Genomic DNA, 21,817 nt, shown 5'->3' on the forward strand with positions numbered 1-21,817 from the left:
TGAAAGGCTTTATAATCTTTATAAAAAGAAAATTACTCATATTCCTTAAAGGGTTTAAAAACTTTTTCTTGGCCATCTGTCCTTGAGTAAAAGGGACCAATCAGACAGTTCATCACTCTGAGTTTATGTTAAATCAGAATAGGAAAAGGAAAAACCACAACAGTGCATTTTCCTCAGGGCACTGAAATTTTGGTGGCTGCCAAGCAGAGCATGTCAGAACTAAGTCTTCCCTGAATTCTCTTTTGTTTGAGAAGGAAATAAAACTAGTTTATCTCTTCTTGAAAAATCAACATTACCATCTATGAGACTTTATTCCTCTTTTGAATATGAAACTGTGCCCCAGAGAAAAAAATATTTGTTCCTTCAGGACTTGAGGCTAAAAAACTGATTATCTCAAATGAAAAACAGCAATGTTCAGGTTTGCTTTCCTTGACCACAGAAGATTTTCTAATTTAACAAAAGAACAGAAAATACTGTGAATTATTCTTACCTATTTTCTTATTTCGTTCTTCCCCACGACTGTGAGCAATAATTGGAGAATATATGAAGGGGCTTTTGGTTGACACATTCTGACCAAGTAAACTTTTCATTTTGTGAGGTCGGAGACTGGTTGGGAGGTTCAAGAGCTTCACAGATCTGGTGAGTAAAAATAATTTCTAATTATTTCATTTATTGTATTTTGTAACAGGTGACTGTGTTAAAAAAGAACACTGATAAAAAGAACACTGACTGATAAATATGAAATATCACTCTGAGAACAAAATACCTGAAATGGAACACTTGAAACAAACATTTACAATACAAAAGGAAGAAACACCAACCCAAGGAAACTGCAGTTTCAGAAAGCTCTCAGAAAACAAATAACAAAAGAAAAAAAATCTTCTTTAGAAACCAACAAAACACAAACTAGGCCAGAAGAGTGATTTGAAACCCAGCTATTAATTTTTTGAGTACAGACTGAACCAGAACTCCAGTGCAGAAAGCAGCCAAATATTCAACTTAAACCCAAACTAGAATCCAGACAAGATTTCATTGGGCAACACAAATAAAGAAACTTCTCCACAGTGAATAAAGCTGATTTTAATACAGTGAAAATGCAGAGTTGCTGCTGGAAAGAAGAAAATGTCCCAGAAATTTGAGTGGGTTCGTTAAACAACCAGAAAGCAAATTACAAATAGAAAACAAATTATTTATTAGATTGCATCCCTGCTAGACCCAATTCCTACAATGCCATGCAGGGAAATCAATGCTCTTCCAATGCTCAGGGGAAAGTAAAGACTAAATTGTGGGCAGAAGAACAAGCAATAAATTGGTGGATATTCAGTAAAATCAGCAGCATTCCATAAACCTGTAGGACACCTAATTACTTCAAATCAGGAACTCAGCACAGCAAAGAACAGATATATCAGTATCACACTAATAAAAAGTAGACACCCACAAGAAACCAAGATAATGTGTTTCTGCTGAAAAATAATGGAGCTGTAAGATTAGCACCACACAGACAAGTTCTCTCTGTGAAACAAAGCACCTGATGAGAAATTACTAAATAACACTCAAAGTAGGTTGAACAAGAAATAAATCACATCCATGTGTTACATGTTGGTGATACTTGGTGTCAGCATCAAAATCATATGTAAAATCATAGACAATGAGCCTGAGGAATTAGAAGGGAACTGTAAGAGACCCCTGATATTCCATATTTTAAAACCTCTTCTGATAGAGGTTTTTTACAAATTAGAATGCAACTTAAAGCAAAAATGTGAATTATACTTATTTGAGGAAACAAACACTGAATTTGATATAGAGGTAATAAAAAGGAATTTTATTTGATATACAGAGGAAAGTGCTTTGGCTCCTTCGTGGTTATTATATAAATACTGGCAGATAACTTGCTTAACCTGAATGCATGACAGTGGAAGGAATGTTCCTCAAAAATGTATCAGAGAGCTGTACCCTCACAGGTCAGACATAGAAGAGAGCAGATTTTTAATTCCTTTGTGTGAAAAGCTTCAGTCATGTCCCCTGGCCTGCCACCACTGAATGCAGATGAGTGACAATTAAGAATTACTAACTGATTTCACTAACTACCCAGAAGACCAAAATCCTGTATTTGGGAAATGTTAATTAAAAACAACCTTGCTTAGATGGGAAAGGAAATTTCTTTTTTTCTTTTTTTTTTTTTTAATAAATCCCACTATACTAAGTAAACAGAGGAAAGGGAAAAAATGGCACTGAGACAATTTGAAGTAGTAAGGAAAGTATGTAAGGACAACTAAAAGCAGCAGTGATGAAAAGAAAGGCATTTTTCTGCTTTTAAATATATTAGTAAGACAATTACCTTTAACATAGGTAAACCATAAAAATCGAAATAGTGATTTTTTTTATCTGAGAAAATACCAGATGATGACTTTATATTGAACATGAGTAATGGAATATAAAGATTTTGCCTTGCCAAATCTTTTCTATTGCTTTTAAAGTACTGGGGAGAAAAGGTAACATTGCCACTGTGCTCCTATTTCACAGTGGCATTTCCATGTCTGACACTATTTTGATTAAGAAATTCACATCCAAAATAAGCACCCCACATGTAATGGATTAAAACTCTTAGACCATGAAATGCCAACAGTAAATAGAAGTCATCCCCATCAGTAAATGTGTGTTTCTAGAGGGCTCTAACATGGATTGAATCATAAGCTGAGGTTATTCAACATTCATCAAAATTACGTTTCCACACATTTATAACTCATGTCACAAAAATTAGCACAATTTAGCTCAGAGAGCTCAGCTCTTCCCAATGGGCTGGGCAGCTCTACAGCACCAGATCTGCTGGGCAGATGTAACCAGAGCCTTTATATCTAAATTCAACTAATATTTTATTGGAGCACAATTTTTTATTATGATGGCTTTTATAGAATTTTTAACAGACAAGAAGGAGGAGGAGAGGAGCAGCAATTCTTAAATGTTAAAGTTGATGCTGGGTTCCTCACCCCATGGCAAAACAGAAAGAGCAATTCCCAATATTCCAAGCACAGCCAGACAAGTAGATAATGTAAGTGGATATGTTTGTCCCCTTCTCTCAGCATAAAAAACATTTTCATTGACATGAAGTCTTTCCCACTGAAGTCTTGGGAATCTCTTGCCAGAGTTCTGACTGGCCTCTTCTTCCAGTCTCTTCTCCCAGGTAACAAGACTCAGGATAAGAGGAAACGGCCTCAAATTGCACCAGGGGAGGTTTAAATTTGTTCTTAGAAGAATTTTCTTCGTGGAAAAGGTTGTCAAGTATTGGAAGGGGCTGCCCAGGGAGGTGGGCGAGTCACCATCCCTGAAAGTGTTCAAAAAATGTGTGGATGTGGACATGGTTGAATGGTGAACATGGTGGTGGTGCTGGGTTGATGGTTGGACTGGATCACCTCAAAGGTCTTCTCCAATTTTAACTATTCCATGGTTCTGTGATGCTGTGACTAAATTCATGACTCCCATGAAGGAGGATTCAATTTCCCCCATTTTCTTCACTATTCAACATACTTCTTCTGAATAGGAATTCTCTCTCCTTCAAAAAGAAAATATTTCCTTTCACTCTTCTGTTATTGATACCCAGTGTCTACTTTCTCTCTCTCTGACTCTCTCTAATGTCTCATGCCAGGCTTCAACCTGAACAAGTTATTCTTCATTGGCCTGACTGCAGGATGTGCCTGAATGGAACTGAGATTTGGAACAGGCCAGTGAAGGTGCCAGCTTGAAAATGCAGCATCTGGAAAGAGAGAGGTACAAAAAGCACCATTTCCAGGTGAGTTCCAAGCTCTGTGGATGGAGACTGCATCCAACTCAAGCATTTTCAGTATTGAAATGATCAAGTACTCAACTAAAATCTCAGCTGCAGCAAAATAGCTTCCTTCAATTGAATAAGAAACTGTTGAAGGACAGTTCTTCAAAAAACAAAACTTCTCTCTTTCTGAAACTAAAGGCCACAAAGTATTTTATGGTCAAAGGCTCTATTTTTGATCAAGAGCCTCTCAAAACAATTTGACATTTTGACATTTTTCCATGTTCCTGTGATCCACATGCATAAAGTGAGATGACTGCATCCTTTCAGTATCCTGTAAAATTTGACAGGTACTGTGAAAAAGTTAAAGATTGTGTTTTGGTCTTACTTCACAATAGGCAATTTGGTGAAGGGAACAGGAGGTAGCTTCAAACCATCTGGAAGAGTGATGACTTCCATTGTCCCAGGGCATTTTGCCGTGTAGCTTTCCAAGCTCTGCGTGACATCTTTCTTTTCTAGAAAATAAAATTGAAAAACAATTTCAAACTCACATTTAATTGAGACGATAGCCTTTTTTTGTACAAAATAACTCAACTGGCATGCCAACCAATTTCTGCATTCAGCACTTGGAGTTATGTTCAACCTCGACAGATGGATCAAATATAATTAAGTGACCTTGAAAAAAAGAGTTTTCTAGATTTCTCAGAATTTTTCAAGTGCCAGTCTATACCTACATTTTGTTAGGGTTTTTTATTGTCAAAATACAATATTTTACAATTCCACCTATTAAATCTATATATCCAAACAAAACAATCAGCCTCACACATATTAAGGTTATTAATAATAGCATTGTATGGGAACAAAGACTGCTCTGAAACATTAGATTAAATAATATCAAAGGCAATGAAGAGAAACAAATTACTTTTGATGTTAACTTGTGTGAAAACTATCTAATCTTCAAAACAATTACACTGTGTTATGCTACTAAATCATAACAACAGGAAAGAAAGATTTTCTTTGGTTTTGATTAAAAATACAAGAATGTTCAAACAAATATATATTATTTGGGTTATCTTCAAGAATGTACAATGATTGCATATTAGTTTTATCCAACAATTATTTTCAATAATACATAAAACTGTGTCTCCAGAAAAAAAATAAGCCTGTTTGGAAATATAAAGCCTCAACACAAAATTGTATTTGATCTTTATGGTGCCTTCCAACCCAAACCTTTCTACAATTTTATGATTCCTATTTCTCTGATGAAATGGAAGTCTGCAAATAGAGAAATAGAGTCTGGCAGTGTTTGTTTAGAGGGGAGAATGAGGCAGCTGAAAAGACCTATATTGTTTTAAAGTGAATATTCAAAGAATGTTGGAAGGAACCTTAAGGTCCAACCCCCCTGCCATGGGCAGAAACACCTTCCACTGGACCAGGCTGTTCCATGTATGTGCTGCCAACAGAAATAATTATTCAATATTGAAACTGTATCTAGAAAATACTTAAAATATCAAAATACTCAATGATAAAACTCAATAGGAAAGGGGAGGGTGATAACAATTAGCTATCAGTAGTAGTACTACCAGAAAAACCTGAGGTGTTAACTGGGTTATGCAGCAAGGTTTTGGTAGCAAGGAGTGGCCTTTGGGAGAAGGTACCAGGGTATCTCCATTCCAGACAAGCCCAAAACAAACCTGCTGCTGCCCAGAGCTGGGCCAGCCAGTTATGCTGGTGGCACCTCTGAGAGAACATATCTAAGAAAGGGTAAAAAATGCTGCATAGCAGCTGTGAGAGGGAGGAGTGAGAAAAATGTGAAAGAAACATATCCTGTAAACAGTGCCAAAAATACCAAAACCTGCCCAAAACACCGTCTTGGGCCTTGAAAAGCACAAACATCCAGCAATGCTTGTGCTGCCCACACCAACCCAGCTCAGTTTGTGAATTCTACAGCCACAAGGAGTACACACTCCTCCAAAGCAAATCAACATTGATTGTAATCCCTTCACTATGGAATTAATGGCACGTAACCGACAAATTGCCTTGCTCGTGTCTGTGTTTCACTGAGCCATTCCCCACATTTTAATTGCCTGTAGGGAATGCTCCCAGAACCACATTCATTAGACATCCATACAGACTCTGAGCAGCACAGCACAGCCAGGAGTTGTAGTGGTTCAAGGCTGAGTATTACCATCAAAATTTCAGGTTATTTGCCATATTATGAGCAGGGGCACATAGTGCAAGCAGAATCCACCCAGATGGAAATCTTCACAGCTACCAGGAATGATGAAGGTAATGCTACAGCATCTGCTTAATTGTGCTTGAAACCAAAGGTCCGCCATGCCACAGCACTGCCTTTCATTCCCTAGTGTGAAACACTGCCAGTTATTGTTCTCAAAGAAAGCAAGTTGCCATTTGCAAGAAGAATTTGTTTACAGATTTTTAAGTCACGTGGTTATTTCCTGGTAGCAGCTCCCCACACTTTCTGTGAGAAAAAAGCCAAACCAAACCATTTTTCTATGTTGATGTGGTGTGAAACACAGCTTTAAACATGCTGCTGCCAGGCCAGCAGCTCAGTTCCTTTTCTTAGCACCACATCTCAGCCAAGACACTGAAGGAATCCACATCAGCAGGACACGATGGGAAGCATTCACAATGCAAAACAGCTGCCTAATCCTGCCCAAGAGCCACTTCTGAAATCCAACACTGGAACCTTCTCCCACGAGGAGCACCTCAGCTCACTGACCTCTGTGGCTTAATGGTTGCCAAAAACCTGCTACAGAGATTGGAGCTCTGAATTCTCACAGCTTCTGGCTGCCTGACATCCTGTTCTGACAGAACCTCCTGGGAGGAGCCACTGAACTCCTCAACCTCACTCCTGACCCACAGTTAGGAGATTTCTGTGATAGTTATCACCAGCACTTACCTCTTTGAAAAGAAGAGACAAAAACCAGCTGCTCTTGGAGGTCTTTACCCACCTGGTGCCTTCATTCTCATACAGCAGGAAGGCAATCACCACTTGATCCCGTGACCTGTGAATTCACCTCAACAGCTTTAAAAGCCTGTCCTGCAGCTGGGAGCACTACTGGATACTCTTGTGTAGGTATTAGAGACTCATTTATTGAGTGAGGAGTGACAGCTTATTTTCTCATCTGGATTAACTATGTTCACAATTTTTTTCCCCTCACTTTTCCTCCAGACTCACTGAAAGACCAGGATCACAGAATGGCTGTAACCAAATAAAGCTGAGCAAAGCCTCTGGCAGTGCTGACATGTGAGCACATTCTGCTCAGTTTGTTCAGTATAACCCCACTGTATTTTCCCCATTTCATACCAAATTGGCTTTGACTGCTTCTGACAACCAAAAAATTTGCAATTTTTTTCCACCCATACTCTTGGAATTTCATTGCTCAACTACTTCACCTCAACATAACGAGCACTGGTTTTGTGTCCAAGCTCCTTCAAACCTTCTTCTAATATGAGAACACAAAAATCTGAGAGCTTCAGATGCACAGTCAGAAACCATTAGTGATTGAAAGCTACTAAATGTGAAAAAGACAAGACTTTCTGCTCCTTTCACAGTCCTGTGGAGCAGTATTTCACAATAATGGAGCCATTGAAAAATCAGACCAGGACAGGACAGAAGGTCAGTTATAGAATAACATTTTTAAGCACTTTAGTAACTGTGATTTAACAGTGTAACACAAACAGCAGTTCATGTCTTGGCAGATAACACAGAAAGTTGGAAGAACACAATTGTTGTAACTGTGCTCTTGAATATTTGAAGAAATTTAAAATAGCTGTACTTGGGTTCAGTCACTACCCAAGGCAAAGAACAAAACCACAACATTTGTTGTTTGGCAACAATTGGTTGATGTTGTGTTGATCAAGTCACAGTGTCCCCTGCAGAACAATTCACAGCCAGGTGGAATAAAGAAAGGGAACAATTCCTGTCTGACCCACCAATCCCACTGGAACAACTTCATTTCCTTATGGAGTTCACTAAAATATTGGAAACAAATAGCTCCACACCTTCTGACTCCAATTTTACCTCAGTGATAGGCCCAAATCAACATTTTAACAAAAACCCCTCATTGCCCAGGGTGATTTGTGCTGGCTGAGCTTTCTCCTTCTCCCTTGAAGACATCAAATAATGGTCACAAAGGAGAAGTCTGAGGAGAGCTCCTGCAGCAGTCCTGACCCAACATTCTCAGGATAGACTCAAACATCTCCTTAATGAGTTAACAGTAATATAGAACAAGACAGAAAAGGCAGTCTGATGACAGGAAAAAAAAAAGATAAAAAGCAGTTTTTGCACCCATAAACACAGATATGGCCTTCCACTGCATGGAGGGAGCATACAAGAAAGATGGAGAGAGACTTTTTACAAGAGCATGTAGTGACAGGATAAGGGGAAATGGATTCAGTCTGACAGAGGGCAGGTTTAGATTAGATATTAGAAAAAAAACCTATTTTCTGAGTCTGGTAAGGCTCTGGCACAGGTTGCCCAGAGAAGCTGTGGCTGCCCCATCCCTGGAAGTGTTCAAGGCCAGGTTGGATGGCACTTGGAGCAACCTGGGATAGTGGAAGGTGTCCCTGCCCAAAGCAGAGATGATAACTTTAAGGTTGCTTCCAACTCAGACTATTCTGTGATTCTGTGATATTTCCTTCACACACCCACACAAAATGAGAATTGCTTGGTAAGCCCTAGAGAAGAGAAAGTCCATGTCTGCTTCCAGAGGAATCTTCAGTCTCACTGTGCCATGAAAATACAGCGTACTCTTTAAACTAAAGCATTTCAAAAAGGCTACAAAATACATCAAGACCCTCACAAAAGCTGCAGTAGGACTTGATTATTCACAGACAGCAACCACCACACACCTTTTACTCTGCAGTTAATCACAGGTTGCAGGGGGTGTGCAAAGCTCCTCAGCCTTTCAGGCAGTGCCTGAGCTCTGGTTTGGGCAGGGAGCACCACATTTGTGTATTCAGGGCATTCCCCTTCCCCAAGCACAGAGCCAGAGGTGTGAGCAAAACACCTGGGCAGGACCTGCAGGACGAATCCACTCCTGCATCACCAGGGCTGGAACTCAGCAGACAGAGCAGCTCCTGTCCCTGCAGGCAGCACCCTCTGCTTCTCCACCCCACGAACTCTGTCAGGGACTGGGGGGTGGCATTTTCTACACTTTCAGTAACAAACAGCACCATTCATATTTTTCTGAAAAATACGTGGAGCAGGTAAGCACAACTTCAAAGTGCTCAGAAATCTCCTTCTTGAACAAGCTGCTTTGACAGCAGCACAGGAACCCTGTGTTCATTCATGAACCCCCCTGAGGGTTCATCCCACTACTGCAAGAAATGTGTGTGTTCCCCACAGACTCCAAAGCTGTTCTTAGGGACAAAGGCACTGGCAGTCACCAGAGATTATGAATCCCATTTCTTTAAAAAATCAAGCAACATAAATCTCTAAATAAACACAGCAGAGACTAATAAAATTCACTGTTTGACACAGAAAAGAGCAGAAACTAGAAGAAAATAATTAATCTATGCTATGAGAGAGTTAGACCTACTTTCATGAACAGAGCATCATGAACTATATCAGAGACTGACTCCACCCACACAAAGGATTCAGTTATTCAGGCTGTGTAATAGCTCATCTTTGAAAACCAAGTTCTCAATTTACTACTAACCTTGCAGGAAAGGGGAAGAAAAAAATATTTTAGATACGAATAAAAATAGCTGTCTTTTAGAAGCAGAATGTTTTCCACTTCTAAAAAGACTGCCACAGAGACAAAGAAAAGGAAGAGACTACTAAACACATCACAGCCTTCCATTACAAGGGTTTTAATAATTGTATAAAATGTATACACACAAAGTCCCAGCCAGTTTGCACCAAAATATTTCTATTTAAAACCTGACTTAAAAATTGACATAGCTGAAGACAGTTCATAAAGACACCATCAAAATTTCAATGTCGGTTCTCTACCATATCTCAGAGCTTCAGATATCTGCATACTTTCAATACTAAAAAAATACATTTTGTACACACAAATTCAGGATATAAACCACTGAAATCAATGCTACTTTTTTCAGGTTAAGGAACACCAGGAGTCCTACCTTTACAAAAAGTGGAGTAAATTAGACATTGATAACTTCTATAACAATAAGTGAAGTTCAGGACTGCTGTAAAGCTGCTTATGGGCAAGGCAGGTTTTGTAAATATTCCCAGATACAATGGTGTAACTGTTAAACATATCTGATTCTGGATTTTATGTGGAAGAAACAGAGGTAGAGGATGGAAAGAATAACACATTGATTTCTGCAGAACATTTTCCCCAATATACTGTTATGCACAGGAATTTGGCCAGAAAGGTTTATCAGGATTCAAAACTTCAATGTCTCCACCAGTGATCTAAACTTGCTTCAGAATAGGATGGTTTAATCGTTGAAAAAAATGGGAAACTGGCTGAAAACTTAAAATGAAGGCATGTCAGCTCTCTCTCCAAATGTTCAGTTGATTTTTCCCATCCCTCTGTGAAAACATCCCTTCAGTATCATTCCTACCCCTCTCATCTTCCCTTGGCACAGCCAATCCCACTCAATGGACATCACATGGGGAGTTCACTAAGGTACATGGATGATCCATTTTTAAACATGGACATTTCATTTTCATTAAACTGCCAATTTCAACAGCAGCCTTGACTCCAGTGCTTTAATTTGAATTTAGGGTGAGAGAGCAGTATTGAGTCTGTTAAATGTCATATAAAATATATTTGAATTTTAGTAATATAGCACCTCCTAAAATAGCTTCCTTTGGTACAAAAAAAAAAATTAGCACTTAATAATACAGCATAAATTCTTCATGTCTTCATCTGTCCAATTGAAGTAGCTCTTCCCCAAAGGAATTTCTTTTTTTTTTTCTGGAATAAAAACCTTGCAATCTGCCTCCAATTGCACACCTGTATATTCTCCCACAATTAATTGAGGGAAATCACATTTCTTCAAGATCAGAGGTACCTACATGAAGACAGCAATTTTGGGCTAAAGCTCAAAGACTTCATTTTGTTCATGAATGACCTTAAAGAATTAATAGCAAATTTTGCCATAAAAAAGCACTATTTTACTGTAACAATTGATCTGCTGATCATAGCCTAAGAATTTGGCTGTGGCATTGCCTGGAGTTTTTGTCTGTACCTCACTGACCCACAAGTCTAAGCAAAGATAAATCATATGTGAGACTTTCAGATGGATCTGTAGTGCTAAATATTTGATTTGCAGTACATTATTTTGACATATAACATATGACTTAAAAATTTGTTGTGTTTCATATTTAGTGCTATGCAATGAATTTAAATCTTTTATTCCTGTTGCTAGTTTACTCATTTCATTTAAACTTCCAAAGAAAAATCAAAGTCTAAAAGGCATTTAATTCAGGTAAATAAATTACACCCTCTTAATAAAGCAGTTTGAGCAAAGTTATTTAAGAAGCTGACTTGTCTCTACAAAACACAAATTCCAGGGAGATATTCTAAAAGTGAGGGGTTAAAAAAGTAGGAAGTGTAGCAGGAGCACAACAGTGCTGAAGTTTGATAGCACAGAACTGATGAAAACACAGAAGCAGATGAAAAGCAGCAGCAGTCACAGTACCATGATGAATAAGACTTAACTGGCTTCTAAGGAGTCTCCTTCTTCAAATAAAATCTCCCAAGTCTTTTATTCCAACACATCAGAAAGCATTTCCATTCAGGCTTTTTTAATATATTCATTCTTAGACCACACTGTGCCACTGCTATACATCAAACACACAAGGTGACAAGTCTGTTTAATTACATTTTTATACATATATATACACACATACACTTATTTATATATAAGTACACAGGCAAGATATGGCATTAAGCTGAAGCTGTGAAATATTTCAAAGTAATGGCTAAGAACTACCAGGCTGCTATAAATATTCCCTGGTAATTATACTGTAGATTTCCATCTTCATCCTGAAATCAGTTAATTTGAATATTACAAGACCAACCAAAGTAGCTCCCTTTTGAAAGGTTTATTGGTTGGGCAATACCAACTTGCAGGTACTTTGTCAGCTGAAATACAACACAGTGCATTAAAACCAGTTCATCAGTGTCAGTTAAGTAAACCTCACTCCAGCTCTGAAGTTTACATCAAGTTTTAATTTGCACTAAATTCTCTGTTCAGTCTGATTAAAACATCATTCTTTTTAGCCCTTGCAAGTCAGTAACATTTACCTTTCCAGAAATGAATTTACACACTACAGATGATTTATGCTGCCCTAATTTAAATGCAATTTAAAGTATTTTAAGCCTTGCAGAACAAAAGAGAAGCTACAGAGCAGAGCAGTTGTGCCTTCACTGCAGAGCTTTGGGGATTACCTGGGACAGCACCAGCAGACTCTGGAAGAGCAGGATTCCAACACAGGACCTCTTATCCTTCACTCTCAACTAACATCATCACAATCAAGTCTACTCTAGGAATTCTTCCAAATAACCTTGGCTTGGCAACAAATTGTGATATTGTCACTTTTGCAGTTTTCTAATAGCTGACATCTGTTTTGACAAGTGCAGCTTTGCGCTGGGGTAGAGATAATTTCCTTGACAGTAGCCTGGGCTGGGGCTGAGTTTTGGGATTTGTGCTGAAAATAACATTGATAATACAGGGATGATTTGGTTATTGCTGAGTACATGACTGGGAATCTCTTTCCTCAACACCCTAAACTCATTCACTTCTTGTTTCTATCTTTTCTAATTATTAATGAACCAACATACACATAGATGGTTTTGGGTTTTTTGTTTTTTAATTCAGGAATACTATATCAACTAAATCACACTCATTTCAATGCTCCATCATTCCTTGAAAATAAATCAGGCTTCAAAGATGCTCCAACCTCTTCCTATTAAATCAGTATTATCCACACACCTACTAGTATTTACTAGAGCTTCTAATAATGCACCCAATACTGAGTCAAATTTACTGAACTCCAGAGGAGTTCAAAGGATGGAATTTGGTTTACCTCACTTCAAGAGAAGCATCCATGACCAGGGTCACTTAGTCAGTACTGAAAAAGCCACAGATGTGTAAGGGGAATGATGAATCTTCTAAAAAGAATCACTGCTGTGGCCAGGGTCACTAGGAAGTCTATGACATAGATGTATCAGTTGGAAGAACTTCCATCCCTCTTGAACTCTTAAAAAAATACAGCAATGCACTTGCCATTTGTAATTCTAAAGCGAGGATAAAAACGCTTTAAGAAATTAACTGCAACTGTAATTCAGCTGTTTAAAATTAAAATGCTTTTAGTGCCTTTGAACCTTATCTGGTACCTGAAATTTATTACTGTTCATTTTACAGTTCAGATCACTCCCCACCATAAACCACCTCTAATTACATTTCAAAATAATTTCACAGATTTATTCTCTATAGAGGAAGGACCAGCCTTGGAATCTTCTTTCCCAAACAGAAAACCTTGATCCAAATGTTCTGATACAGCTCAATCTTCCCTGAGTGTCTCTTTCCATACCTCAGTTATCTTTCAGTTCTGGCAGGCTTCCTGCTTCTGTGTGAAGTTATTATTTTTCATGAGTTGAGCAAGTTACACCTCAAAATCTTTTCTGGGCTTATGTCTTTATTTGTAATATTTATAATCTTGTTTCCTCTAATCTAAATATAAAAAACAGGAAGAAAAAAAAAGAAGAGCAGCACTATGAGAATAGGCAGGAGAAATGGCAAACAGAGGGGAGAAATGGTGAGCAATCAGCTCAAACTGAAATGAGCTAAAACCCTCAACAGCTCTGGCTACAGCTCTGAAAACATGGGGCAATCAGAAAGTCACAGCAAGATTTGAACAGGAGAAGAGGAGGCAGTGAGGTGAACAGAGTCACAAGCTGCTCCAGCAGTCCCTCAAAAAAAAAAAAAGCCATTTTAAATTATTCCATGCCCAAAAGTTATTTATGGGCTCATAGGTTATTCTTATCCCCTGCTCCAGTGAAATTCATTTAGCCCAATCTCTGTGAGGAGGTAGAACCCACCAATTGCCTGTGCAGCTCCATTCTCCCAGGTTTGGATGGAAATTCAGGACAATGTTACAATTTTAAGTAAAGATCCTCAGAAACCAAGTCTGGTCTTTATTGCTGCTTGGCAGGAGGGCTACAAAGGGTTAAAGTCATTTCCACTGTCACTTGTGGCCTAGCTGTCAATTTTCAGGAGACCAGTTTAATATTCTTCCTTATTTTCCATACTTTCCACATAGCAATTTAAAATTTAAATGACACTGAGGGAATGCATATGCAATCTGTTCTATAAATAAAAATGTCTAAAATACTGCATAATTTCCTCTTTCAAAATGCAAGATGGAAAGACATATTTTAAGAGTTGTAAGACACCACGTCTGACATCACCAAATTACACTCAGTTCAGGCTTAACCATAATTCCTGAAGATTAACAAAGTTTGGGGTTTCTTTCTTAGATCAAGCTCATCAATTCTTTGCAGAGGGCACAACCTCACCCTGGCAGCTGATATTTCACCTGAGCACAGCAGGCGTGAAAGGAGAAGGTTCCAGAAGTGCTCTCACATTAATGGTGTGAAGACCCTCAGCTACCAACAAGTCCAAGCTGTCAAGGCAATCAAGGTGGCCCTCCCAGCCAACACTGACAAGGCCATCCCAACTCATCTACAGGATGAGGGGAACTGAACCAGCATTCAGCAGAAATTTTGGCAGAAATTCTTCACTAGTTACAATGATCTCAGTACAGGGTGAGAATAAACATCTTTAAGAAACATGATTTAAGAAACAGCTACACAGAGGAAGGACAAACACACCAGGATATTCTGGGAAGTTCTCTCAAGAACAAAGACATCCAAACCCCTGATCAACAGATGAACAATTACTCCTGCGTGTTTAATGCAGAATCAACAGAGACTCAGTAGTTTAATTCATTGAGTACATGACAGAGCAGTGGAGAGCTCACATGTGAAGGCTGTCACCTCTCCAGAACACTGCAAAGAACTGAAGTGCAGCAACAATAACCACAGGACAGGAAGATCTTGGCAGAGCTACACTAATAAATACACATCTATTTACTTCCCAAACAACAAAATAGATGAACCCCGAGGATCTTTAAGGAATTAGCCCACCAAAAAAAAAAAACTAAAAAAAAAAAAAAAAAAAAAAAAAGGAATTGAATACTCCTAGTTCCATCCCATGCTCCCATGCTATGCACAGTGGGTTAGAAAACTTCACCTTAGCACATGGAGGTCCCTGCCACAGAGGCAAATGGCAGGAATCCTGAAATCCTGGAAAATCCTGGAAACCTGCTGAATGTCTGAAAGAACAGAACTTGCAGGGGTGAGGGACTGTTCTGATCTGCTCAAGCTGAAAAGAGACAAGTTTTGCCTTGATCTACAAATGCAGGAAGGAATTAGGTTCTGAACATACCCAAAACAAAGATTAAAACACAAATAAGGTTAAATGTTGGGATCCAAAGTAGATAACTTAACTTCATTTCTTTGCAGAGGAGGAAAGAAGGAGAAAATAGGGAAGTAGGAGAATGCCAGCAATGATGATGAGAAGCACAGGAAAGGGTTACCCCAGCATGGTCCCAGCACTGCTCACAGAGTGCCATGGCAGATCTCCCTGGGTGCCACAGGACATCCCAGGGTCCCTCCCAGAGCTGCCCAGCCAGGGAGCAGAGCCAGGGCAGCAGCACCAGCAGGGTGGAGCAGCCAGGACAGCAAAGACTCCAGCACTTTGTAGACCTCACAGATTTTTGGGCACTTGCTTAGAGAGGGTTCTGTGAGTGGCAACCTCACATCCACCTCCCAGAACAGCACATCACTGGTGACCTCCATCTCTGCTCCCCTAAAATCCATTGGCTGCTCCTCAGTAGCCAGGCCAAGTTCACCTGATGTTCCCAAGTTCATTCCTCCCTTCCCTAACAGATCAACACCAAGGTCTTTCAGTGATCTTCTAACAGGTGCCTCATTTTCTAAAAGGAAGCAGTTTAAAGCTTTCACTTTCAAACCTCAAATCTTCCAGGAGGCAATGGAGAAACATTCCCAACTCTGTACTCATTCACCAAGGACTGCCTGGTGAGTGGACAGTCACATTTCCTTAGCAGCTGTCTCCATATAATTATGTTGACATAACAGATGAGCCAACTCAGAATTATTTGCACTCAATGCAAGCCACAACCCATTTAAGTTGTATTAATATTATCAGTGAAGAGCCACAGTAAAATACAGTAATTTTTTCCAAATATCTGACATTATTCAATTCAAATTCACTGAGCTGTACACACAGTTTTGTTTCAAAAAGCATCATGCAAAAGATAGTTTCAATTCCAAGCAACTTTGCAACTGCACATTTTAATTCTTATTTAAAGAAAGTGATTCTTAATTGTTACCATTAAAACATAATAGCTTGAGATTAGAGGTTTTACACAGACTTTAGTACCTCTTTTTGCTTTGCAGAAGACTGCATTTTACATATTTATGCAACTAAACAGCTTAATTTTAAATCAAACTTTTAGCTTCCATGTTGTTAAAATAGTGACTGACATCTCCCATTTACTTGATGATATTCTTTATTTAGATTTGCCAGGCTGCATGGTTGGAGATTCAAGTAAATTCAAGTAAACATAGACAAGCTGTGTTTTAAAATGCATGATTCAATTCAAACATTAAATTTTGTTTTAAACACAAACCAGTTTTGAATGCATTTGTGTTCCATTAATAGAAGCAAGAGTTTCTAATTAATAGATCTAGATTTCATTGGAACAAGTAAATCTCAGCAGCTGAACTTCTAATTGGAGAATAAATCAGAATCCCAGCTTCAACTGAACTAGTAAATGAACAGAATTAAATTTAAAAATGAGAAAATGTTCCTTTTCTGTGTCTAGGGGCAGCTAATTTTGAGAGAAAAAGGGTTAGAAGGTCAAGTTCCAGAGCCAAATGTTTAGGTGGTAACTTCTCAGCGTAAGAGTTTTCACTTCTATTTATTCTAATTTTAAAAATTAACTGCAAACTACCCAAACTTTAAATACAAGAATAGGATTTAGCAGATAGTCAGTAACAAGCTTTAAAAATACGAAGGAAAGAACATATTCAAGTGAAAACTGACTTTCCAAAAGAGTGAGTTTTTCTCCACCCTTAGCAACTGGTGACTTTCTATGCAGCATAGAAAAATAGGAAAATCTGAGCACTCTTGAACTCCAATACCACTGCATTAATTCTGTTTTCTAATTAAAACTTCAATTGATTAACAAAACCTGGACATTTCAGTCATGTGGCATCAGAGGACTCTAATGACACCTTTTTACTGGTTTATAAGGGAACAGTTCACAGTAAGTAAAACTATAACCTAATCCTCTGCCTTCAATTCTCTTGCTTCTGTCCTTTACTACAATTCAAGATTGAAGGTTTGTTGGTTTATTTTTCCCTAATATTCCAATATTTTTATAAGAACTATAAATTTTAAGTAATTTTTCTATGCTAAATGGACTCTTGCACAACATCAGGTTGGACTTGATGATCTTGGAAGCCTTTTGCAACCTTAATGATTCTATGGTCACACAATATCAATCTCAGCAGAGTTTCCAAAAAAATACAGGCCAGAAATACACTTCTGGCACTTCTTATCAATAAAAGACACCAAACTCAACAGCATTTGGATCCATTCAGGAAAGAAGGAAAAAAATATTCAACTGTTTTTCAAACACATGGGAGAATATTTAGTTTGATTTTTTCAAAGGCACTAAACATCAGAGTTATCCTAGGCCTTAGGAAACTGGAAGCTTTACTCAGACATACAATGTCTGAAGGCAAAGAACACAGAAGATTCTTGTCTTTGGGAGTTCAAACCTTTTTAGGATTGGGGATTAACAATATCACATGTGGAAATGCAGAGTGGAAGAGTTTAAAACCTTGTCTTCAGCACAACTTTCCATACATATATCAACAAAGCTTCACTGTAAGTCCTGGAAAATCCAAGGACCTTTTGACAGCAAAGAAGATCTACAGGCAGAAAGCAAATTTATTTCAGTTTATCAGTTCCCCTCCTTCCTCCTGCATTGATTTGAGCCACTAAACAGAGGGGAAAAAAGCAGGCAAATACCAAAAGTTTGCCAACAAAGTCCTTTGCTGCAGGAGTCACTAAGGGGAGACATTTGGCCATAACTGAAGGAGAAAAGAAAAAAAAATACTTTTTCACTTCCATCCTCTTTATTGTAAACAAAGTAGTAACTGGGAAAAATGCATTTTTTGCCTGACTTACTGAGAAGCAAAACCAATTTTAAAATCTTTCAGCACTCATTAAGATCATTGATTTCATTAAGCTGGGTGATAAACAAGTCACTATGGAATATTTTTCCTAAGAAACATAATACAAAATAACAGTTGTCACTTTTGGCTTTTTCAGGTGATTCTGTAAATATTACATGGTTCTATCCCACTGAAGGATCCTCACACACATCATTCCCATTGCTGAAAATCATCCATAGACGTTAACTGCATTGTCAACCTTTGACAAATCAAATCCTGTTAAAATATATTGCTGAATTAAAAAAAAAAAAAAAGAAATAAACTGCAGAATGTAGAGGAACTTAAGGCCACTGTCCCAGTTAAACACTGCTTAACTCAGGTCCATCACATTCAGCTTCCAAAAGTTAGAAACACAGAATGGTTTGGGTTGGAAAGGACCTTAAAGATCATCTAATTTCAACTCTGTTGACTGACTACCATCAATAACCCACTCAGGCATACACAGAACTCCCCAACTTCCCTGCCCTCCATTCCTTCCCAAATTAATTCTATTTCAAAACAGAGCCACGTTATTTGATTATGGATCAGAAGAAAGTGCAAATCTCTGCTTCTTTAAAAAATCCTACCTTGGTCAGAAAGGAAATCCAGCATGGTCTGGAGCAGGAAGGAGAGATGCCTGACACACAGGGCAGGATTGCCCATCCTCCTGGAAGCATAGACCAGCTCATGGAGCAGACGCATCTGCACTGCAGCCCATCCCCTGTGAGTTCCTGGGGGAAATGCAGGGAATATATCATCATATTTAATGTATTGTAAAGGTGGAAATCATCACAAACACATTGGCTTTGGTTTTCTTCACATGCTAAGCAGTAATTTTATGGCACTCATACCAATCACCCAATGACTGTTACAAAATCCAACCCTTGTACTCAACACAAAAAATAGGATTGTTGTATTTGCTTGAATATCTAAACATGAAATCAAGTTTTGTTTTGTATGCTTGTCTATTGATTAATAAATGTACAGTTAAAATTCTGAAGATGAAGTTAACACTTCCCAAAATCCAAAATTATACTCAAAACTTTTAATTTTTTTAAATTCTCTGGACAATGCACATGAGATTTCATACAGAAATTGAAATCATAGAATCACAGAATGGTTTGGACTGAAAAGGACCTTAAAGATCATCTATTTCCAACTCCCTGCCATAAGGCAGGAACACCTTCCCCTAGACCAGGTGGCTCAAAGCCCCATCCAACCTGGCCTTGGACACTTCCAGGGATGGGGCAGCCACAGCTTCTCTGGGCAGCCTGTGCCAGGGCCTCACCACCCTCACAGTAAAGAATTTCTTTCTAATATCCAGTTTAAACCTACTCTTTCAGTTTGAAGCCATTTCCCTTGTCTTGTCACTCCATGCCCTTGTAAAGAAAAAAAAACTACCCAGTAATTCTTAACTCTCTTTAAAGATCAAGCAAGAGATATTTTTTTCTAAATGCTTTCCCAGGCAATAAAAGCAATAAAACTCTAGAACACAAGGCACATGTCCTGATTTTCAGTCTTTAAGTTTCAGGCTATGAATTACTTCATATTTGTAGAGTATCTATGGGAAGAATAAATAGATGATCTTAACATAACCTTCCTTTCAGAACCATAATATGCAGCACTCTTCATGAAGCTTAACCTGCTTTTAGTAGTAAGCAACAGCAATAATTTTTAAATAACAGATATTTCAAGATGTTCAATACTTCATAAACTTCAACAGCCTTCCTTGTAATATCACCCATCAGCATTTGGCAAACTGTTTTAGGAATATTTACTGCAACCAAACCTTGAGAGTTTATATTTTGAGAGTCTCATTATTTTTCATGTGTGAAATGTCATTTCTATCTTAGAGTTTGCAGTGATCTTTCCATATGTCTCTAAAAGAGCCATTTCGGGGATAAAAAACGAGACAACTCACTTCAGTGCAACATAAAGGTAAGGGAAAAAGGAAAGATAAATACCAGTCATGTCTTTTCTTTGCTTTTTTATTTATAATTTCTTGCAGAACTTCTACAACTTCGTCTCCCAACACAGTTCTATCCCAGGTTACAGCATATTTTTCCCAGCACATTCCATCTTCCTAGACTCTCAGCATCTTTCCACCAAGTCCACTTGGCATTTGCTACCTCCTCTCACATATAATTTGACTGCCAAATCACAACAGTTTTAAAAAACCCCAACACCAACCATCCACAAATACAGCTAAACCCATCTCTTCCTGCAGCTACAACGTTCAGGGAACGGTCCCCAAAACTGCTGCTCTATAACACAATGCAAGGTGTTGGAAAGGTTTACTCAAAAGGAGCTGCCAAGCAGCAATTTAGCTGTCTCTGATCTCATTTGTGGGAAAATGTGACATATTTGACCCTATTAATTACATTAGCTGTATCTATATACAAAAATATGTAAAAGGATTTTTACTCTTTTCTTATAAGATTAAACAGCCACAAAACAAAAAGAAATACAATTTCTGATGGGACAGCTGAAGGCACTTGAATTGAAAAAGTAATCCAGAATAATAGATGACCTTTTCATGTATTGAGAAGCACATTATCAAAACAAAGATAATAATGTTTTTTTGAAAAACATAAGAAACGAAGTTTTCATAAATAACACATAATTACTTCCTGCAGCCAGGGAACCACAGCAACACATTCAGCAGTGACTTGCAGAAATTTGAAATTATTGGAACAATATTAAGAAAAAATGAAGGCACAGTGTTAAACAACTGCTTTATCTGCTGCCTTAGTTTCAGATTACCAAACAACTTAGGTCCAGGATGAAATCTCTCAAGGAAATGATTATGGAAAGCCAGCTAAGTGGCAATCCCACTGACCTTTGCTGAAGTCCTGGGGGTCCAGGGAGAGGCTGTAGCCAGGCAGGGTCTCCAGCAGCAGTTTGTAGCAGGCCCTCCAGCCGGGCTCGGGGATGCTGGGCGCCGCGCACTGCATGGCCGCGATGCGCTTGAAAAACGCCGATTTGCGGTGGAACCCGATGCGCTCGTACAGCTCTGACAGGATGCTGTAACGCTGGATCTTCTCCTCTTCTGAGAGCTGCACTTGCAAAGGAAAGGAGGAAAGGGATCGTTTTGAGCAAAGATTTTAAGTGCTGAGTTTTAAAAAACAAACAGGAGTAGCAGACATTGGCACTGCAGAAGGGCAGGGATTTGCACGTAGCCAGGCATGACAGCTTCTGCAGCCAGGGAAAGTTAAGCTTGGTTCAACTGTTAATAAAAACTGCAAAGATGAAGTTCTGCAGCTTCAACTTTATTTGTAAGTGGTACTAACAAGTAAACAGTCAAAACAGTCAGTAACAGCTAAACAGCTCCACATTTTACGGAAGATACTTAACATGATATTGGTGTGAATGAAAGGAGTGCAAAAATATTCCACTTCCAAGATTTATTGATTCACTAAAATTTTCATCCCTTGAAGATTAAATCTAATCTTGAAATCTCAGGCTATGAAGGCAAGCAACTACTGTCTGGATTTTTATGTCTCTAATCTTGTAAACCACAAATTTTTCATTCCATGAAACCGCACTGTGATTTATACACCGTGAGATTGAATCACAGAATCATAAAATGGTTTGGGTTGGAAGGGACCTTAAACATCATCTTGTTCCAACTGCCTGCTATGGGTAGGAATGTCTTTTTCTAAACCAACTGGCTCCAAACCACATCCAACCTGGCCTTGAACAGTCCCAGGGATGGGAGATCCACAGCTCCTCTGGC

At 38.5% G+C, this 21,817-nt stretch overlaps 1 protein-coding gene across 3 annotated transcripts in view; it reads right to left on the bottom strand.

The window, feature by feature from the left end:
* Nucleotides 1-21,817, bottom strand: part of TRAPPC9 (trafficking protein particle complex subunit 9) — a 450,115-nt gene that overhangs the window by 401,987 nt on the left and 26,311 nt on the right. For all 3 annotated transcript variants that reach the window (XM_036406474.1, XM_054515230.1, XM_036406472.2), the window contains 4 exons: nt 20,921-21,137; nt 18,669-18,812; nt 4,152-4,278; nt 491-636 (listed from right to left, as the gene is read on the bottom strand). In XM_036406474.1, the coding sequence (XP_036262367.1) occupies nt 491-636; nt 4,152-4,278; nt 18,669-18,812; nt 20,921-21,137 (634 nt within the window). The remainder of the gene's footprint in view (nt 1-490; nt 637-4,151; nt 4,279-18,668; nt 18,813-20,920; nt 21,138-21,817) is intronic.

Source organism: Molothrus ater, chromosome 1 (assembly GCF_012460135.2).
Source record: "Molothrus ater isolate BHLD 08-10-18 breed brown headed cowbird chromosome 1, BPBGC_Mater_1.1, whole genome shotgun sequence".
NCBI classification, from domain to species: Eukaryota; Metazoa; Chordata; class Aves; order Passeriformes; family Icteridae; genus Molothrus; species Molothrus ater.